Below are 16604 nucleotides of genomic sequence, written 5' to 3'. Positions count from 1 at the left end.
AAACATAGATGCAAAAAATCAGGCAATTTGTATGAAATAACATTTTTTTTTTTTAGGCGAGGCAACCCTTAGTTGACCTCACAGATTGCAAGGACCTTGTCAGTTTACAATCCCTTAGTTTTTATTTTTTACACCTACAGCACCTGGTCTTCCTAGGTGGTCTCCCATTCAAGTACTAACCAGGCCCGACCCTGCTTAGCTTCCGAGATCAGACGGGATCAGGCCTGTTCAGGGCGGCATGGCTGTAGACTTGAAATATAACATTTAATTACTAAATTTAAGAGCACCAATTATTAGATATAATGATATTGGAAACTAAATACAGTATCAAGTAATTATAACCAGAAACAAGTGTCATTTCTCAAAAAAAATGTAATGTTTTAAAGAACTTACATGTTATTTGTGTGTGCATACACACATGCACACACACCCATTCCTCAGTTTATTCACTGTGACTTTTATAGACCTGACTTAACCCTGAGTTTTTTCTGTAAATGGAATGGAATTTGTAACATCTCTATCAGTACACTCAATGTTTTATTACCGAAATTACCCTCACAGCATCTCAAATCTTTGGAGCGTAGGGCTAAAATCGCTTTGTCAGTTTATAAAAGCAAATGCAGGAAAGGTCAAACACAACTCTGCCGGGGGCTGCAGAGTGCTAAACCCCACAGAGGGACCCCCGGCAGGAAGCGGGTGACCGCCCTGAAGGCCGGCGAAGGCCGGTGCTGGGCTCGTGGACTTCAGCTACCCGAGTTCTCAGAAACTAACAAAACTGACTGGTGTTGGCAGTGCTGGAAAAGTCACTGTTGCTAAGTGGAATCCTTGGCCTGTCTTTACTATGAAGCGTCAACGTCTGGGATGCAGTCAACATGCAAATCTGACATCAAGGGCATCAAAAACAAAGTGCAGTTAAAACTTTAAATTTTTTTTTAAAACAGCTCATTATTTAACCTATCAGAGATAAGTGAACAGAAATTCAAGGGCCTAGTTTTGTTTAACCCCTCTGAAATAAAACACGGCTGCCATTTCCAGTCATTTGCTCTTTAATCATATAACCTTTCAATATTCAAATGTGCTTTGCACGAGTATGAAAAAGTTTTAGTCTTCAATTTCACCACAGATAATGCTACTTAGAAAGGAGGACCTTATCTTGGCCTAGGACGATGCATGCAGCCATGCAACATGCATTCATGCAACACAGCAGCATACGACGCAGTGCAAAAAATGGCAAAGGAAACCAAGTGATGGCCATGCTAACATTTGTTCAGGGGTCTCCTTACCAAATAGTGAAATCCTATGCCTGACAAGAACTCCGAGTTTGCAGAATAGGCTGAAGACAAAAGGAAAACAAAAGAGAAAGGGGCGGGGCGGAGGGGAGATTAGAAAAGACAGGGAGAAATTAAATAAAATTTTAAAAAATAAGAAGAAAAAGAAAAAAAAAAAAAAACAGCTGATATATGAGCCGGAAAAAGCCACATGATGTCACGCAGAAAGAATCACTTGTCTGAGCAGAACGTGGAGTAAAGGTACGAAAGAAAGTCTGAGTGCGTATCTTTAACAAACATGGTTAAAAAAGCACGTATTATAAGAAACCAAAAAACTGAAAGCAAAGCTAATTAATACAAAAGCAATCTATATGAATCCTGCAATATAGCTGCTGAAAAACCACAAGAAAACATTTCATTTTATCTGTTCAAACTGTACCACTAAAATTCCACTTTCGCTGTTCTTATAGACGTTATTTAACAACAGAAATGTGGTGCTTTGGGCATCAAATGTCACGTGAAGTTTTAGCATGTTTCGTCATTTGAACTTTCCTTCTTACCCGCACTGACCACACCTCACGCACACCCCAGAGCATCCAGTGGATCTGGACACAGAGGCGTAGAGACGGGGTTTGAACAACTAATCGTCACCGAGGGAGCAATGTAACAGCCGTGGCGGCGGAAAGGGCTCCTCGTGCTGACACGCGAGGTGCGTGCCTTTCTTGTCTCCTCTAGAGCGAGCTCCTGGCTCTCGCATCGTCGTCCCTGGCGATCGACACGGGCGTCTGCCGGCCAGGCTGGTCTTCCGCGGCGCTGTGGCGCGCGCTGCCTCTCGGGTCAGACCCCGGACCCCGGGCAGTGCGGGCCGTCGTCCCATCTTATCACCAGGCCGCAGTCTGGGGGTTCCTCGCAGGTCCCTCTTTTCAGGAATGGCCCTTCCTCCCTTCCATGCTGAACTCTCTTCTCTGCACCCCTGGGATTCGGTTCAGGACAAAGCCACTCCAAGAAGCCTTTGCTAACACCCCGCGCTCCTCTGCCACTCCCAAACCGAGCTGAAAGAGGTCCCCTCCCGCACCCTCCCAAGGGCCATTTGCAGAGCTCTATCGCGACTCTTAACCCCCCATGTCACCTCATTTCCACATCCAGCCACGACTCTCCTGAACTGCAGAGCGCAAAGCTCTGCACAGCAGAAACCACCTGCAGACGGGTTGGCACGGCACCATCCACTCCCTGTGACAGCCATCTCCTCACCGTCCCCTCCTCACCTGCAAAGCTCTCCATGTGAGCAGTATGCAGGTGTACCTTCGCCAGGGCTGGGGACACAGACTACGCCACGGAGTGTGGCCAGTGCTCAGGACACGAGGGCAGAAAAGAGGCGGAATCACGTTCGCGACAGTGACCTCTTCCGTGGTGACTTTTGACCAACATATCTCACTTCGCTAGTAATGTGGAATAATTTGTTGATGAAGATTAATTAGACAGGGCATCGTGTAGCTCTTCCAAGAAAATATTCATCCACAAATGTCTACGCGAAGCGAAGGACTTGGGTAATCTCTTCAGTGCTAAAAGTTCTTTAAAACAATGATCTACTCCAGCAGACGTAAGATTAGCCCCCTGAGCTGCAGTATCTGAGCAAAAACGGACAATAAAACAAGAGCGACTTCCTCCAGGTGCCTCGGCCACTGAGCTTCACGCCTGCTGACTCGCGAGGGCTGCCTCCGTCTGCTCACGGAGACTGACCGGGGCTTAGACACCTGCATCCCGACCTGCCTCCCGTGGTGTCTCTCGCCTCTCACTAGCTCTCTGGTCACCAGGGGAGACACTCTGAGATGACACCCAATCCAGACCCGGGATGCTTTGCTGTGATCTTAAGCAGAACTGTTCTCTATCTCATTCCGGGGGTCACATTTAGTATCTGAGAATCCCTCGGAGAAAAATGATTTCTGAGAATATCAGATGTTCCTGAGAGTAACAGATGTGCCCCCAGAGAGAAGAACCGCTGCACAGAGAGCCGGGCCCTTAAACGAGACACACGGTGCCTCTTTCCCCTCCTGCGCCATCCACTTTCAAGGTGTAAGTTCCACAGAGCGTTCAAGATTTGATTATTACGAGCTTCGGCTGACGGTTTCTTTAAGAACAGTTTCCATGGTACCGCGATGCCTCCGTCTCCATCCCTCCATCGGCTCCTCCTCAGAACTGGCTCAGGCCTGTGACCTGCTGCCCCCTCCCTGCTCCGCAGAATCCCTCGACGTTCTCAGTGTCCCATCAGCAAGACCTCTGCAGTCTCCTTCGGGGAAAGCTCTCGCAGGTGACAACGTAAGTCCGCGCAGCCGCGGATCCCACCATCATTCTCTGCGCTCTTCCGAGCCCCACGTCTCGAGCCCGGCAGCTGTGACAGTCCACGGCTGGCCGTCCAGACCTCCACTCTCCCTTACGCTCGCCCACGCTCAGAGCTTCGGGCACTACACGAGTAAAGAGAACCCCCGACAGATCGCTTCCTGCCCTGACGTCCCCGACACCAGACACACATTCCCAGCTTTCCTTCCGCTGGATCCCTCCTGCTGAATCACCTCTTGGTACCTAGATGTCAACTAATACCCAACCAAATGTAACCTCTTCTTTTCAAAACGAGTTCTGCAATTCTGTGGTTTGGCCAGCGACTCCAACATCGTTCCAACCAGTCAGCAGCTCCTGGCTCCTCTGGCTCCTCCGGCTCCTCTGGCTCCTTGCCACGTGACTCGCCGCCACACCCAGCTCCTGTCTACGTGCGCACGACCTCTACGTCCCCGGCCCTTTACGCTTCCACGTACACACCTCGCACCATACTACCCAGCGAGCTGCATGCGTATGCGTCTGCTCAGCTGTGCTTCTGAGTGCGGTGACGTGAGGGACTGTGTTGTTGCAGGTCCTCAAGAAGGACAGCAACTTGAACGTGGCGGGCACTCAGGACTACCTGCAGAAGGAGCCCGGGAGCACGCCCTGAGCTGGCACTCGGTCACAAGGGCCTCCACGCTTCCCAGCCCCACCTCTCCCGCCGCCCCAGCTCCTGCCAGGCAGTCCGTCCCAGGGGACAGTTTGATCACTTTCCTGTGTAGTTTCAATGGCTTCTTAGCACTAATTCATCAAATAAAAAATTTAATTAAAAAACTTAAAAGGAAGGAAGAAAGAAGGTAGCTGATTCTGGCATTCAGTCTCAATGACAACATTCCATCGGGGACCGACAGAACTATTATTCCCCCCCCAAGTCACCAGAACTGTGACACGTTCTGATTTACTGTGTGAGCGCTGCTACGGTCAGTCACGGGAAGGGGTCACTTTCGGAGGTGATGAATGTTCTCAGACTGAGGCTGGAAATTAGGTGGAGACAGGGAAACGGGGAGCGAGTGTCATCAATTTCTCTGCATTTGTCCTGTTCTCTGAGTGTATTTTCCCTAAATGACCAACACTCCCCGGGAACGAAGTTTCTGCTAAGAGGGCTGACGGGACCCGGGGAGGGCGAGGGCGCTTCGCAGTGGCCGTGGTGCCAGGAGGCTGACGTGGAATCGGCACCGTGGCATTTTCCAGCCCCACGAGCTCCGGCCCACGGGGGCCCCCGGGCGAGGCGGAGGCGGGCCCTGGGACATGGCGGGTGGCCTCTCAGTCCTGGGGAAGCCAGGGAAGGCCACGCCCAGGTCGGGGGAGGGGTCCCCTCTGGGGAAGCTGCCCGTCCTGACCTTGCCTTTTTGGTAACACAGTTTGGGGAAATAAAGTGTGACATTGGGGTGGATCCTGTTATATTAACTACAATCCGTTTTATCGGTTTCACAGGAAGATTATCGTTTGAAGAAGTTTGGGACATTTTCAATGCCACTGAAAACCTATATCACAGGACTGGCTACTTAGTAGTTGGTAAAAAAGACAATGTATTTGAGTAGATATAAGCGTCAAACTCCATTCAGGTCCCCATTCCCAGGGTCACCCTCTGGTGACGGTCTGACGCTACCCAGTAGGCTGACACTGCCCTGCACTCGGCACTTCACCAACATCAAGTCCAAGGCAGCCTCCACCTGCTTCACGGCTCACTCACGCTCAGAGAACTCCTTTCTGACAGTGTAAGCGCCTGGCAGAGACTGCCGCACCGTGTGGCCGTCTACACTACGTCCTGGCAGTGTAGAGTTCTGAGGAATCAGACCGGAAGCCCCAGAAGAGTCACAAATAAACCTATGACGAGCACTTAGATTTAAACAAAAACAAGAAAGCACTTCTAACGCACCAATCGCGTGGGGCGACGGGGAATCCTCGGAAAGGAGATATTTCATTTTCTTCCAAGAGTGGACATTTTTAAAAAATACATATTTAAAATTACAATTTCCGTAAGTGGAATGTTGCCCTCCTGAAAAGGTAAGGCCGGCAAAAGCATTAGATTTGAAGGAATTTTAAAGAAACGAATGGTAAAAGCACCATTTATCAAACATCCTAATGCGGTGCGGCCTCCCCAGCTCTACCTGGGAACTCTGTGCTGGGAACCTTATTCTTTCTGTTCCGTTTTACATTTAGCAGCAAAATACCAGAAATGTCAGCATCTAGAACACAGGTATCAACGGCAGAAACCGACCCCTCACAGGTTCTGACTCCTGGAGGATGGGCGGGGGCCCGAGAGGGGGCACTGCAGCCCCACCCCCTCCCCGCCCCCTCCCCGCCCCGGCCCTGGGCCCTCCTCCCTCCTCTCTCCTCCCTAGATGCGGCGGGCGCATCCCAGCCACCGGCTCTGTTCGAAGCTGTGTACCTCGTCACCATTTCCTTCTCCTTGTTCGAGGCGTGTCCTCCGGAACAGAGAGGTCTGCTCGCCGCAGACAGGAAGTACAGACGATGGTTTTTGAAATACTGATCGATTAAAGGCAGAACGACCTGAAAGAGAGGAAAAGAAGGCTGCGGCGCACAGGGGGGTCGTGCGGCCGCTGCGGGGCCGCGTCGGGTGAGTGAGAGAGACCTCGGCACGCAGCAGGCCTTGACGGCCACCTGCATGCCGGTCAGCACCTCGGAGTGCGGCTCTCGCGTGCGTGTGTGTGTGCGCGCGCGTGTATGCGTGTGCGTGCGTGTGTGAGAGAGAGAGATGAGGAACACACTAGAGTTTTAGCAATTTGGAATTATTTTCAATATTTTTTCAAAATGAAACAAGTCTTAATAATTTCACGTAATGCAGTACAGTGCCCAGTAGGTGTAAACAGAATCGATGGCTACCGTTTATTGAGTCTCTACGCTGTGTGAGGACTTCAGCTGACACCCTGTCACTTAACTGATCCTGAACTACTCCGCACGGTAGGTGCCGCCATCCCTGCTCCGTAGGTATCAAAGGGAGAGGGAGACAGCGAGGGACTTACTCGAAGTCACGCTGCCGCTTTCCTGCCCGCGAAGCCCACTTCCCATGCCGCACGCCCGCCCCCGGCCCCCGGGATCCCTCCTCTTCCCCCGTCAGCTCACGCCCCAGGCTCTGCACACACCGTTCCCTGCTCCCTACGCCTGAAAGGCGCTTCCCACACGCTCCCTCCTCCGCAGGCCTCAGCCAGCGGCACGGGATCAGAGAAGCTTCTGCCGACTCCTCAGGGAGACAAAGCCCCGTATTCTCTGCTCTTACGACACCCTTTGCAGCTTCACATTTTATGTGTGTGATTCGGGATACGTCTCTCTCCCTAAGAGTCTCTACGGGACACGGGAACAAGAACCGTTTCTGAGTTTGTTTCCCGTTCCAGCCCCGTCCCGGCCTCTGGGAACGAACTCTGCCTTGCCCTGTTTTGTGTACCATGATCCCCAGTGCTGAGGGTTTTGCTGGGCCTACAGCAAGCACTAGATAAATATTTGTTGGATAATTAAATGAAAATGCAAGAATAACTGGCATCACCAGCATTTAGACTCAAGTCTGTCTAACTCTGTTTCTGACTACAATGTAGCATATGCTATAGGAATATGCAGGCTTTCGTGATCGTCCTAGGAAGTTGTGTCACTGCCTGAACTTATTGACTGACACATAATAAGTACTCAATAAATATGTGAATGAATGAACCACAGACTGAGTAGAAATTAAGCCACATTAGGCATCTGCAAACAAAAATCACTAGTGTGCCGAGTACGTGGGCAACGCAATACAGAATGTGTTTTTACACGTGGGATTCGCAGCCGGGAACACAGCGCTACTGACAGTTAACTATCCAGGGGATCACGTCCCGGTGGGAGCAGCGACCACAGAGTGCAGCTCGGGGTAAACCTCAGGGGCTCGGTGGGGACTCTGAGCGCTGCCCTGATGCCGAGGACGACCAGAGGAATCTCCCTGACGGTAAAGGGCACGATTCTGAAAACACGTCATAGAAGCCAAATATTAATCAACCCAAACAGCCTTCCATTTCTGCAGCTGATCTATAATAACCGCCGCACGCAAATATTTGAAAGGAAATGGACCGAAATCACTAGGTCTTTAGGTTAACTGCAACTCATTGTGCCCAAGGGCGTCTGTGCCTCTGACAGTGACTCCGCAGGACGCAGCAGGATGCAGTCTAACCCCTGGCAGACCAGGCACACAGTAAACACTGAGTTAGTGACTGAACCAGCACGGAGACCTTGAACCTTGAAACTCCCTCTCATCTCCCTTCCTTATTAGCTGAGAGTCAGGAGTGCTCTAGGCAGATAGCGAACTCTTTATAACTTATTTTAAATGGGACGAATAATAACAAAGGGATATACTTTACACAGGAACAATTTATCGCCTCTGAGCCTCAGCTTCCCCATCTGTAAAGTGAGCAAGACTAAGTTCCCACAAAAATTCTATCGTAAAGGTGCTTATAATGCACCCGTTCATAAATTAGCTAATATTTTTCCTCTTTATAGGATAAATGCTCATCCAAAAATTTTAAATCATGACGTTCAAATACTAAGAAAGCAGGTATTCTTCTCCTGTGATATATGAGAAAGCCAAAACGAGAACTCTGGTCCCGACTTCACGTAGAACAACACTGTCTGAGAAACAGGCGGGGGAGCGGAGAGAGCTGGGGTGTGCCCAGCTGCGCTGGGAGCAGATCACCCGCGTGCTCCATGCAGCCCCTGGAGCTGCAGACTATGTACTGGCAGTGAAGTCACGTTTGGAGACAAGCGCTCTCCGAAAAGAGGCGAAACGCTAAAGAGCATATTTTGTGAACAAGCACACTGAAGCAAAAACAAGATGGACCGTATACTGTACCTTAGCGAAGAACTTGATTTCTTGCTCGTAGGGGAAATGCTCTCCTTTGCCTCTGCTGCCCCCATCTGTGGACGAGAAGAGCTGTTAGGAACGTTGGCACTTCGGACATTACAAGATGTTCACCCCAAAGGCAAAGTTTAGAAGACAGTGTTAAATGTGCTGTCCCACTGAACTGAATATAAAAAGCCAACCAAAAACATATAGACTAACTGGCGATGTAATAAATAAAAGGGAATTTAAACAAAGAGCCAAATACGTGGTTATGAGCACACAGTGCAGCTTTGAGATCTTACTGGCATGTAAGGGAAAACTGGAATAGAACACAATAAAAATCTCCATCTTTTTTCATAAGAAAGATGCTCCCTAGAGTAAGAAAAATGAGTGTAAGCTGAGTAAGCATAGCTGCTTAGACTTTAATACCGGCCTCTAATAAAGACAATCGTTTCTTCGTGTGACTGAAAGTTAAAGCTTCCAATATTAATATAACAACAAAAAATTACAAGCAAGCCAGTACTACACTGAGGGGGAAGACCACAATTATAATATCAGGTTGGAAAAGTAACATTCTGCTCAAGAACAAAGACGTTCACCAATGTCAAAGATAGTTTCCATAAGCAAAGCAAAAACAGTGTTCCCTGGCTTAGCAAATGATTTCCGGGTTGAGAGCTGATCGGCGAAGGCAGTCAGCTGAGCAGGTGCCCTTCCTCACCGCCTCCGACACACAGAGGCTTCGCGCACAGAGGAGAGGTGACAATGAGCCACAAGCAGCACGATGAGAGGCGAAGCAGGCCAGAGAGCTGCGTGGCTGAGAACCAGGTACGAGGCTGCAGTGAAGCTTTTAAGCAGAGCCTCCGTATTTTATGAGAATCAAGCTGACTCTTTTGCAAATAGACATCAAAGCAATTTGAAACACACAGTGTTAAATCTTACACATACATTCTGGATAATTTTTAGGGAGTTTAGGTAAAATACTTCGTAACATGAGGATAACGTTATTCCCTGAATAAGTAAAAGAAAACGATGGCTTTTTAATTCTCAACACTTGCGAATCTCATTTTTGTGTCGCTTTCGCACTGAATTTCTCTCATGTATTATGCAAAACGGCTGGATCCTATAATGGACTTTCTCATAGAAACTATGTCAAGACATTATTTTGTACGTAGCTAAATGTGCTAACATTGCCAAGAATTAGGAGGAAGTATCTCTCCTTTTACTACACATTTTAACAGAAGGCTCATGTGCAAAATGAGAACGCGGCCTCCAACATAATACCAACATCGGGCGAAGGCATCTCCCATTCTCACTTTCGCCAGCAGCCTACACCTAGGAATGAATGCGCTAAAGACACGTGCGGCAAAGGCGACGAAGTGGCAGACGACAGGAAGAGGCTCGCAGAAGCTTCATTTGTAGTGACGATGAAAAGTGGACCTCGAAGCTCACGATGGCGCCGGGCGCCCCAGCTCCACGTGCCGCTAACAGGGTCCTCGCACACGGTTTCCTGTCACGGCCTCCGGAAAAGCTGCGCGGACGTCGGCGATGGTGGGCAGACCTTAGCTGGGTTCTCTAGGAGGCCCGCCTGACCTTCCCCGCTTAGAAAGACAGACACGTGCTGACGGGCACACCTGCTGTGCCAGGCCGCTCACCACTGCAAAGGAACCCTAAACACGTGCCGTCTCTGCAGGAACAGAGATTCTCGTTCCCTTCCCTGAACGATTACTCTTTTTCTGCCTCTCCTCCTCTCGCTGACAAAGAGACTGGATCTCAGGGTTGCTACTCCTGTCAGATACTTTTAAATGTGGACAAGAAATTTCAGTATGTAACCTTGTGTGTAAAAGCTTCGAAAATTCGCCACAGCCTCATTTTTGTGCTTTGGTCAAATTGTATTAATTCGGACTAATGTGACTACTAGTTTGGATGACTCGATAAATCATATTTTAAAATATCGTATGAGTTACAAAGGTAATACATATTATAAATTAGTTTGCATAATTGGCTTTTTTGAAAAAGATGGTTAAAAAGAGAGCAAAAAATATAGCTTTTGGACTGTAGACAGAGGCAGGTTGAAAGACAGGGAGGTTCCCTGAGAGAGTGACGATCGCGAGGGATTGAGAAGTACAAACTGGTAGTTACGAAACGGTGACGGGGACGCGGCGTGAACACGGGCACCGCAGTCAGTGACAGTGTCATAGCCACGTGTGGTGGCAGCCACAGGGCACTAGACTTCGTAGTGATCACTTCATAAGTTACGCAAATGTCTAATCACCAGGCTGCACATCTGAAACTAGCATAATGTATGTCAGCTGTAATCGAAACATAAAAAAATTAAATAAAGATAAAATAATGGTAAACTGGAAACTCTTTCATCACTTAGGATACAAGAGGCCAGGAAAAAGGAGACGCCAGAGCTCGGGTTTCTGTGAACTTCAGTCTGAGGCTGCGCCAAATACGCAGCATAAATCCTAAGAAAGCAACAGCAGGAAGAGCCCCGGACAGAGGGTCTGCGGAGGTTGCGCAGAGGGGCCTGGGCCTGGGTCTGCGGAGGTTGCACAGAGGGGCCTGGGCCTGGGCCTGGGTGATCAGTCTCTGCAGAGGAGGAATTTAACATGAGGGGTGCAGACACCTAGGCCTAGGTCTGAGAGGTTAGGGAGGGAGCCTGGGGCACCTGGGCCTGGAGGAGAAGGGAGAGGCTGAGGCAGGCGGAAGAATGAGAGATTTAAAGACAAACACAGAAACAAAGAAAACTTTAAAATTACCACCTGAAGAGCAAACACAGTTTTCCAAAAGGAACCAAACTCTACCCCTTATAGCTTAAACCGCTCAGCGGCTGGAAGCTCTGACATGACAGTGAGAAATTAACTTGACTGTAATCCAACAATGCTGATGACGATCACGAAATCACAGAAGCCAGAGGAGGCTGTCTTAATGAAATGTTCTGAATCTAAGGTTTAAAATAAGAAGTTCTCCCTGTGCCCAGGTGGCCTGGGGCCAGGCGAGCAGGAAGCGCTTCATTCCACTCTGAGACGGTGAGACAGTGTCAGTACAAATGTGTGTCCCCACGAAGGCGAAACTTAGGGCCTTTACACTGTATAGAAATTTCAGGAATCCACTGAGTTTTAGTTTTTTTAGGGCCGAGCAGTTAATTTCAAAGTCAAGATTTAACTGTCCCTTAAGTTTTGATGTCCATCTAGTGTATCTTTCAAAATGAAAAATCAGTACCAATAAACTTTATAAAGAGAATAGAATCTAGAATTTTTTAGGTTCTCAAAGTTCACCCATCTCTAAGAAGGTGTCTGCCTACTGACCATTAATTAGACTCTGCTTAGTGCGGATGGACAGAAAGTGTTCACACCGTCAAGGAGCTGACCAGAGACGGCCCGAGAGTCATGCTGTTGCACCCTGATGCTGTGAACACTGGACCAACAACCAGGCTGGCCGTGGCCGGGCTCGGGCACCCACCGAACTCCAGGATGTACTGATGGGCTCCGTCCACGTAGCGTATGAGCTGCTGCAGGAAGCTGTAGGCAAATCGCTTTTCAATGGAAGGCGTGTCCAGTTCCAGGTCCTTGAACCCTCTAGAAGAGCAAATGTGAAAGATGAAATCCAGTATCTACAAAGACTGTTAAAAGGTGCGTGCGTGCATGCGTGCGTGTGTGTGTGTGTACATATATATGTATAGATTTAAATCATAAGCTAGATTTTTTTAAGTTCTCAGAAGTCACCCACCCCTAAAAAGGTATTTGCCTATTGACAGACTCTGGTTAGTGCCAGGATGGATAGAAAGTGCTTACACCATCAAGGAACAGATATGCATTATATACATATACATACATGCATACACACGCATAAACACACACATATATAAGTACATATGTGTGCGTGAGTGCACACACACACACACACACGTAAGTTTGGAAGGTTATCTAATATCCTGTAGCTAAAGTTAAAAATGAGCTTTAACTTACAAGAAATACTTTGCATCTGATCTATAACTAGCTAATAACTCTACTACTATGCAATAAAATGCTGCCTTTGGAAAAATAGAGTGTCATTTTTGCCTAGAGCTTCTGCCTAAATGATGAAGGGAGATTTAACACTGGTCGTGCAAACAACTCAGTCATGCGGCAAGCAGCTCAGGGAGAGAACGTTTCTAACGTGGGTGTCTGAGCGAGGGAACTAGTAGCTCGAGGGCTTAAACAGGTGTCTGAATTGCCGTTTGGCGCTACCTCTGGTGGGAACAGTTAGACATTCCGTTTTGCAGTGAGACTGCGTAGCCAAGCTGGTGTGCTGTTACCTGGACACAACATATCCACTGATCTGCAGGAACTTGAGGATGTCCTGGGCTTTTTCCCTGTCCTTGGCTTTCTCTTTGGCTGTCAGCGTGTCGTAGGGCACGAGCAGGGGATGGTTTCCGCCTCCTAAGAGAACGTCAAGATGGGAGAGAAACAGAAAATGATGTGAAATGAGACAGGCGCCCGCACAGCAGGACACACCGCCACAGCTGACAGCCTCTCAGGTGCCCGCACAGCAGGACACACTGCCACACCTGATGGCCTCTCAGACAGGTGCTGCCCGCTGCACAACCAGACCTACCGCCACCTGACAAGCCTCTCAGGTGCCACCTTCCGGGACACACTGCCACCCACAGGCAGGCTCTCAGGTGCCCGCGGGAGACATGCTCTGCCGATGGCCCGGCCTCTCCAGGCCTGCCCCAACCAGGACACACTGCCACCTGGCCAGCTGACCTCTCGTTTACCAGGGATGCTCTTTGCCACACCCCACCTGGCCGGTCTCTCAGGTGCCCACTTTGGCAGGAGGGCACTGCCACACCTGACTGACGACTCTCAGGTGCCACTGAGACACACTACTACCACCTGACAGCAGCCTCTCTCAGGTGTTATCCACACAGCAGGACACACTCTGGGCACCTGACTGACCCTCTCAGGGTGCCCAGCCTGGCTGGGACCCCGTGATACCCACAATGATGGCCTCTCGGGTACCACACAGCAGGAACACTGCCACCTGACGGCCTCTCGGGTGCCCATACAGCCAGGACCACATTGCCCACAGCTGATGGCCTCTCAGGTGCTCCGCACAGCAGGGGAGACACTGCACACTGGGCGGCCTCTCAGGTGCCTGTCATTGGACACACCATGCAGCTGAGTGGCCTCTCCAGTTGAGCCAGCTGGCAGGGACACCCACCTGCCACCTGTGGCCTCTCAGGTGCCAGCACAGCAGGAGACACTACCACACCTGACCTCTCAGGTGCCCGCACAGGTTTACTGCCCCACGCCTGACAAGCCTCTCGGGTATCACATGGGACACACTGGAGCACCTGGCTGACCTCTCAGGTGCCACCCCACAGGCAGGACACATTGCCACCGGCTGGTGGCCTCAGGTGCCCGCACAGCAGGAGACACTACTGCACCTGACTGACCTTTCAGGTGCCCCGCAGGGTTTGCTACATCCTGACCTCTCAGGTTGCTGGGACACACTGCCACACCTGATGGCCTCTCAGGTGCCCGCACAGGAGACACTGCCACACCTGACGGCCTCTCAGCGCACAGAGTACACGGGACTCATGTGGACTCTTCCCTCGCCAGCGCCTTTGCCGTTCCAACTAATTAGGAAACCCATTCGAAGAGAGACTGCACGTGCCTTCTAGGAGGCGAATAATCGTGACATCCAGTGCCAATAACACCTGCGATCGATCACGCAAGAGGGGACAAGCTGTGTGCTCGTCTCCATTCAAATGGCTTCTGAACATGGAGACTGCAAACGCCACTGGAAAACGCACAGTGGATCCAGCGAAATTACAAGGAACAGTCTCAGGGACACGCTTCACTGCCACCCCACAGAAAGGAGGAAAAAAGGTCTTGTAGACGAAATTTTTATTATGCCTCCCAGATCACGAAGTTCTTTACACACAAATTTCTACACAAAACCCACAGTTAGGCTGCTAAGTTTAAAAGTTAATCTCTTTTAAATATCGAATAAGAGTAACATACATACTTGACTGATTTTAAATTTTGGCAAGAGTCTAGGATTCTAGTTTACCTACTCTGGTTAGAAATACTGAACACATTCTTTCAGATTTAAAAATTCTAGGAATTATTTACATTTTAAAAATCTAATAGGGAAAAAAATTCATAAAATTATAAATTTATAATTTTATGAATTTTTGTAAAAATTAAAAAATTTCAATAAATGCAATAATTCCAGATGTAAAACTCTGATACAAGGACGGCCATTAAATGAGCATCGACATAAATAGCATAGCATGCCCCAAACTTAAAGTTTATTAAACACATATGGGAATATTTTGTGGAGGATGCTGCAATTCCTTGAAACATAACTGCTCAGGGAATTCCAGAAAAAAAGAATTGAATATAAATGTCTTGCTTGAATTATGGTGACGACGTACAGCCTATGGAATCAGCCTCCAGTGTGGTTTAGCCAGGAGCTACTAAACCCATCATAAATACTTAATTTGCCCTATTCGAGAAATAAGCAAACAAGAAAGCAAAGGAGAAAACGTCCTGTTTTCCTAGAGCTTGCTTTGGCTGAGCGCAGCATCACAGAAACGCACGGTGACCATCAGGGGGCGCTGCAGTCCTCAATGCAAAGGGACGGGCGAGAGCATCAGTGCAGGGCACATCCAAGCGAAGTGGCAGAAACTCTGAGACGTGAGGAAGCACGTGCTGGCGTCCGGAATTCACGGCATTTCTACCGTGCAACTGCCCCAGGCACATCTGGCCCATTCTCATTCACCGAAGGCATAATGAGCCCTCGTGCAAAGGAGACTGATTTAGCCATACCACACATCCGTGTAGTCAAACCCGGTCTTTAAGGAGGATTTTCAGAAACATTACCTTTGGACTCCAGCTCCACTTTCTTTTTCTTTGCCCATATGTTATGGTAGTTTTCGGCCATCATTTCTGCCATCGCCTTAAGTGAACAAAATATTTAGCAAGTAAGTTATATTTTAATGCATAGAAAAGGATAATTTTGTTCTCCAACATGTAATATGAAGATATGCTTTAAATTAATAAATCATAGCATGTTGGTGCTAAAACACATCGGGAAGACAATCAAACACAACTGTCTTCACTGGAAACTGATCCCAGAGAACCGTAACGACTGGGAAACTATGCGGAGGTGATTTGATGGGAATGGTCACTGTCATTTCTAATGTTTAAAGACACATGTTTTATTAATTCAATAATGAAACTTCAAATTAGCTATGGGCTTTAACCGAAAAATTATTTATTAGCTCTAATTTTAATTTCTAAAGCCTTAGAAGATGATCGAAACCTTATTAAACATTGAATGCAGAAACCATTAGACAGTCTAGATCAATGTTTGTCCCAAACTAGGTGAGACCTTGGATGAGCCATATTAACTTTTCTGCAGACTTCTGGATTTTGACAAAATTACCTCCAAGATTCCTTTCACCGCCAACTTTTAAGTTTATTACATTATTTTAATACATTCATACAGGAGCAGGACAAAAGGCAAGGCAAACAATTTAACAATACATAGATTTTTTTTTTCTTTACTTATTTATCTTGGAATAATACTAACAATATCGATATCATTGTTTGATTATATTGACCTGTTAATTTATGTCCCATGGCAACAAATTTTATCTGACGCTCAAATCAGCCATTTCACAGTGCATTTCTAGTGACAAAGGAGAACAGGACGGAGCAAGCGAAATGCCATCAGTTTCCCCAGGTAAACAACTAAAAACACACATTCATTAATGAGTAATGGAGACTGTCCTCGAGCTGAGCATCATGAGTCGCTAATTTAGTCTCTTCTCACACACGGCTACTTAATGATTTCAGGATATTAAAGAGCTTTGATTTAATAAATATCATCTTCAAAGAAAACATGTTATCTAAAAGAAACATCTTAGAAAAAGTTATATCAACTCTTATAGCATTAAAAATTTCGGATACATAATCTATAAATTCCATGGCCCATTATATAATCACTACATTGACAATTCATGCCACAAAACATGCTTTTAAAAATGAAATTTGCAGAATACTCCTAAGAGTTAGTAGCACTTACATGCAGATCTCTAGACAGTGTGACGTTGCTCATGTCGATGGCCCGGGGACTGT

The 16604-nt window shown here is 48.0% G+C and overlaps 1 protein-coding gene and 1 non-coding gene across 2 annotated transcripts in view; both read right to left on the bottom strand.

Annotated features, from left to right (window-relative positions):
• Window positions 1-16604, bottom strand: part of RYR2 (ryanodine receptor 2) — a 535670-nt gene that overhangs the window by 108580 nt on the left and 410486 nt on the right. Inside the window, exons 56-62 of the mRNA XM_039850351.1 lie at window positions 16552-16603; window positions 15345-15420; window positions 12767-12890; window positions 11932-12047; window positions 8476-8540; window positions 6034-6155; window positions 1284-1333 (exon numbers count right to left, since the gene is read on the bottom strand). Of these exons, the coding sequence (XP_039706285.1) occupies window positions 1284-1333; window positions 6034-6155; window positions 8476-8540; window positions 11932-12047; window positions 12767-12890; window positions 15345-15420; window positions 16552-16603 (605 nt within the window). The remainder of the gene's footprint in view (window positions 1-1283; window positions 1334-6033; window positions 6156-8475; window positions 8541-11931; window positions 12048-12766; window positions 12891-15344; window positions 15421-16551; window position 16604) is intronic.
• On the bottom strand, window positions 132-250 carry LOC120592653 (5S ribosomal RNA). The gene has a single exon (XR_005650181.1). It is a non-coding gene; the product is annotated as a 5S ribosomal RNA (ribosomal RNA).

Source organism: Pteropus medius, unplaced genomic scaffold (assembly GCF_902729225.1).
Source record: "Pteropus medius unplaced genomic scaffold, Ma_sr-lr_union100, whole genome shotgun sequence".
NCBI lineage: Eukaryota > Metazoa > Chordata > Mammalia > Chiroptera > Pteropodidae > Pteropus > Pteropus medius.
The sequence above is the reverse complement of the archived record's forward strand: the minus strand, read 5'-3'. Positions and strand labels throughout refer to the sequence as shown.